At 28.0% G+C, this 4492-nt stretch overlaps 2 protein-coding genes across 4 annotated transcripts in view; both read right to left on the bottom strand.

The window, feature by feature from the left end:
• Window positions 1-508, bottom strand: part of LOC101494629 (protein NRT1/ PTR FAMILY 2.11-like) — a 3849-nt gene extending 3341 nt beyond the window's left edge. Inside the window, exon 1 of the mRNA XM_004508727.4 lies at window positions 355-508. The gene's annotated coding sequence lies outside the window, so the exon portion shown is untranslated. The remainder of the gene's footprint in view (window positions 1-354) is intronic.
• Window positions 509-2433: 1925 nt separating this feature from the next.
• LOC101493890 (protein NRT1/ PTR FAMILY 2.9-like) overlaps window positions 2434-4492 on the bottom strand; it is a 3315-nt gene continuing 1256 nt past the window's right edge. Inside the window, exons 4-6 of one of the 3 annotated variants that reach the window (XM_073363968.1) lie at window positions 4280-4492; window positions 3282-3464; window positions 2434-3158 (exon numbers count right to left, since the gene is read on the bottom strand). In XM_073363968.1, the coding sequence (XP_073220069.1) occupies window positions 2555-3158; window positions 3282-3464; window positions 4280-4492 (1000 nt within the window). In that variant the 3' untranslated portion in view covers window positions 2434-2554. Of the gene's footprint in view, window positions 3465-4279 lie in introns of all 3 variants that reach the window. The other 2 variants (XM_027336317.2, XM_004508724.4) reach the window with 2 other exon arrangements.

Raw genomic sequence — 4492 nt, 5'->3', positions numbered from 1 at the left:
AAAGAGATAGATTTGTACACTTAAAAAAAACCCAAATTACTGAAATTATCTAGAACGCAAATTCATCAAAAGTTTGTAGCCAATTTCAGGTGTCCACTAAATAGATACATATTAGAAAACGGTGTCAAATTCATTCTAAATGCTACCTCATATGACTACGTCTTAATTTGAAGCCACTGGGAAATAATCTAGAAGCGCGAATTCAGATTGCAAAGTAGATCGAACTTAGAAAAAAAAAAATTAAAAAATGAGTTTAAAAGATAAGGTAATAATAGATAGAAAGAAATGGAATAGAATGAAAATTGAGAGAGGAGAGGTAAGGAAATAATGGAGAATAATCGTAGAAAGCAGTACCTGAAATAAGAGAGAGTGGGTTTTAGATGTTGCCGCTGGTGAAGGAAGAACATTGATACACAACACTTTGAATTATGAACTATACAACAAACAACCTCAACTCAACGACTTCAGTCTTCAGAGTCCCTTTTTTTTTTTTTTTTTTTTTGTTGAGAAATTTACTTTTAACAATTTTAATTTTAATTTTTTAAATTTGAACTTAAATCAATAATGACATAAATACTTCTTCCCTTTAAATTAAGTTTTGTTTCAGATTTTTTAGATAGATAAAAAATGAATGAAATAAATGTGGAATTATCGTCAGAAATAATAAGAATGAAGTGTAATAATTTTGGAGTAAATTTATAATAGATTTAAATATATGTTTGGTTTTTGTAATTATAATTGATTTTTATTTTAGTCTTATTACTGTTTTTTATTTTGGTCTTTTAAGTATTGTTGTTTTGTTCGTAATATTGCAAATATAATTTCATTTTAAAATAATCATTTCATTCAACTTTCCTTACAAAAATGGTAACATCTTTAAATATAAATATATTTAAATTATAATTTTTTTTAATATAAAAATAAATCCTCATTTTTTAACCTAAAATTAACACCACATGTTTCATTCTTCTTTTCTGAAAAAACTTAAAATTAATCACAAATGTTTCATTATTCTTCCCCCAAATGTTCCATTCTTCTTCCCTAAAAAACTACAATCCTACCTAAATAAGGGTTAGGGTTTTAAATACAATATTAGTACAAAATTGCGAATGTCTGTTTCTTCTTTTAATTGATTCGCTTCAATTTTCTTTCCGCCCATGGATAGAAAACGTGAAATTGAAGCTGACGATTGGGAATTGGTTCAAAACGATGAACTGATTGTTTTCATTATCAATGAATTGAATTTTGATTCATCAATTATCATATTAGATCATTTTCAATTCCGACTAACATTCCCAATTCGATTTCTAATAGTTTCGGTTCTACCAATAATCTGGTCAACGAATTGAAATATCAGGTCAATCAAGAAATCTCCAAAGCGGGTTTCACCTTGAAATTTCAGAGACTGAGACTGTCGGGGACGTCGAGAGTTGAGAAGTTCTACCTCTCTTGAGAAGAGTAATTTCCTTCCATTAATTTAGTTGATCAAGAATAAGTAGACATAGTGTCTATATGATACTTTTATTTCGGGATTAGATACTAATTGCCTAATTTTTGATATTTTAATTATTAAAATTTTTTCAGTTGTAAATATTTATTTTAAGATTTTATAACATTACTTCTTTCAGATAATTTATTATTTATTACAGTACTTTATTCTCTTATATAATTTGAAATTTTTTCCGTTATTATCTCAATTGTTATATTCACGTAACTATTATAATAGAAGGTAAAAACTAAAAAGATGTTGAATCAACAATTTAAAAAGAAACTCACTGATATTATATTAATATCTTCGCTATCTTTGATAATATAATATAGATTGTTATTTTGCAATTAATCTATCATTGTTAATGTTCTAAACTTGAATCAACAATTTCAAAAGAAACCATTTTAAAGTTGTTAATTTTAGGTTTATTTTATAGAAGAAGAATCAAATATTTGGAGTTAATTTTAGGTTTAAAAATGTTATAATTTGATTATATTGGTGGTTTATTTTTAGGTTAAAAAAATTATGTTTTAATTATATTTAGGTTTAATGATGTTACAATTTTTATAATATATTTATAGGGATGTGAAACAAACAAAAAAAACTCACGTAGACCAAAATCAAAAAAAATATTACAATTGTAAAAATCATAGACATATTTGAACATTTATAATATTATATTAATAAAATAATACTTGTTTTGAAAAATTTGTTCTTTACTAGAAAGACACTCAATTTAGATGAGTAAATAATTGAAAAAATATATCCATGCTTATATGGGGAAAATTGTTGAAGTATACAGAACTTATGAATAGCATACATCCATTATTTTCTTTCTTTCTCCTTTGTAAAAAAATTGGTTTCTTTTAAATCTATCATGTGTAAGAAATAAGGGAAGAAGGAGAATAAAGTTTTCAATAAAATGCAAAAGTGATGAATAATGATTCAATTCTAAAACAATGCCATTTCTACTAAAATGATCTTCAAATACAATTGTAAAAAGAGCAAAATTCATATACAATTTATTTATTCTATTTAAAAGTTCTAATACAATGAACTTAATGACTAAACACCATTAATCTTCTTATCAAATTGTTTAGACAGTTGATCAAGTTGAACATCACTACTATCACTCCCATCCCCTTTATACCTATACCACCTTGAACACATTACAAAGTAACCCAAATTAACAACTTCTAATAAAGTTATAATGTAATAAAAATAATCCAATCTCCCCTTATTAAGATCCTGTGGCAACCAATTCCCTGTTGCAGATGCATCACTCAACCGATGAATAACCGAAATCAAGAAACTACTAAAATAACTTGACAGTGCCAATCCACAGAAAAAAAGTGACCCTGCTAAACTTCTCATGTTCTCAGGAAACTGTTTGTAGTAAAATTCAACTTGACCCACCAAAGTAAATCCATCAGATAGTCCTGCTAATGTTAACTGAGGAACCAACCACAAACCTGACATCGATGAAATAGCGCCTTTTCTCGGTTCGATTCCGATAGGATTATTAATAGCCATAGTTCTTCTTTTTTGTTCCACCACACCAGATACTAACATGCATAGTATAGAAACAAACATGCCAATTCCAATTCTTTGTAGAATTGTGATTCCACCTTCTTTTCCAGTGAATCTTCTTAGTGTTGGAACAATAATTCTGTCATAGATTGGTAAAAATATAGTTAAGCTTAGCATTGCGAATATTGTGTATGAAGCTGCAGGAATCTTGAAATCGGTGTTGAAAATTGTTCTGTCTGATTGAAGTGCTTGAAAGACTAACATTGTGCTTTGTTGGACTAATGCAACATAGTAGAGTATGCCTGAAACCCAAATTGGTAAAACTCTTACTAAGCATTTTACTTCTTCTACTTGTTGTATACTGCAAAGACTCCATGGATCAGATGCAGACCCATCAGGGTTTATGTTGTCTTGTGGGGTTATAATAGCAGCTTTGTCAAGGAACCTGTTGATATAAATATTTTAGAACCAATTGTTTTATGAAAAAAATCAATAAATGGTAAGGTTGTGTTTGTATCAAAACTATCATTTTGAACAAGTGATTATGTATGAGTTTTTTTGTAATCAAAGGTTAAGAATGTGCTTATTGAACATGTATTTCTTCGTATAAGGCATTAGTTGTATTTATAATCTATTCAAGAATGTTTATTAAAAAAAGTTAAAATTTTATTGGAAAAAACATAATCGCACATCGAAAAGAGATAAGACTTGAAAATAGTTTATAAAGAGGGAAACCTCTCACATTACAAGCCAATTCGGTAAACATAAGTCATATTCAATATAAAAATTATAATATAATATCAGAGTCTAATATAACCTAATAGTCTATATCGATTCAAAAACAACAAAAAAAAAAATCATTAATTTTAAGTGAGTCTTGAGACTCAACAACAAAAACTAGAAAAAAAAGATAAAGTATAAATAGTCACACGATGTGACCTGTTGAAGACAAGTCAATGTTTGACCACGAGACTAATCTACTTGGACTTAGGATGAGTGTTGAAAAATGAAGTCCCAATGAAACTAAAAGGTTTATAATCAAGTGAGGTGAAATTCCAATAAGTAATACCTTTTAGAGCAGAAACCTCTTAACTTAGACAACTAAAGCCTAACATGTAAAATACTCTTAGCATGACGTAAGAATGAGTTAAAGTCAATGGTAAAAAATCCAATAAAAGAGGTAATTAAGATAAGCCAACTAAATTGTTTTTTATAAAAGCATAAGCTAAAATTACTTGACATTGATTAGTGGTTAATTACCTGAACTGAAGTGTACGAGGAAGCTTGGAGTTGATAGAGTGAGAAGATATATAGCTAAAAAACTCATCCTCTGTTAGATTGAGTCTCCTTTTCTTTATAGCCACATATAAAACCTGAACAATATTTGTCACTGGACTACCACTTGCTTTAACTTTCACATAGTATTTACTTCCCGTGAAATAAACAACACATGAAAACAGCATCAAAGCAGCA

Source organism: Cicer arietinum, chromosome 7 (assembly GCF_000331145.2).
Source record: "Cicer arietinum cultivar CDC Frontier isolate Library 1 chromosome 7, Cicar.CDCFrontier_v2.0, whole genome shotgun sequence".
Lineage (NCBI taxonomy): Eukaryota > Viridiplantae > Streptophyta > Magnoliopsida > Fabales > Fabaceae > Cicer > Cicer arietinum.
The sequence above is the reverse complement of the archived record's forward strand: the minus strand, read 5'-3'. Positions and strand labels throughout refer to the sequence as shown.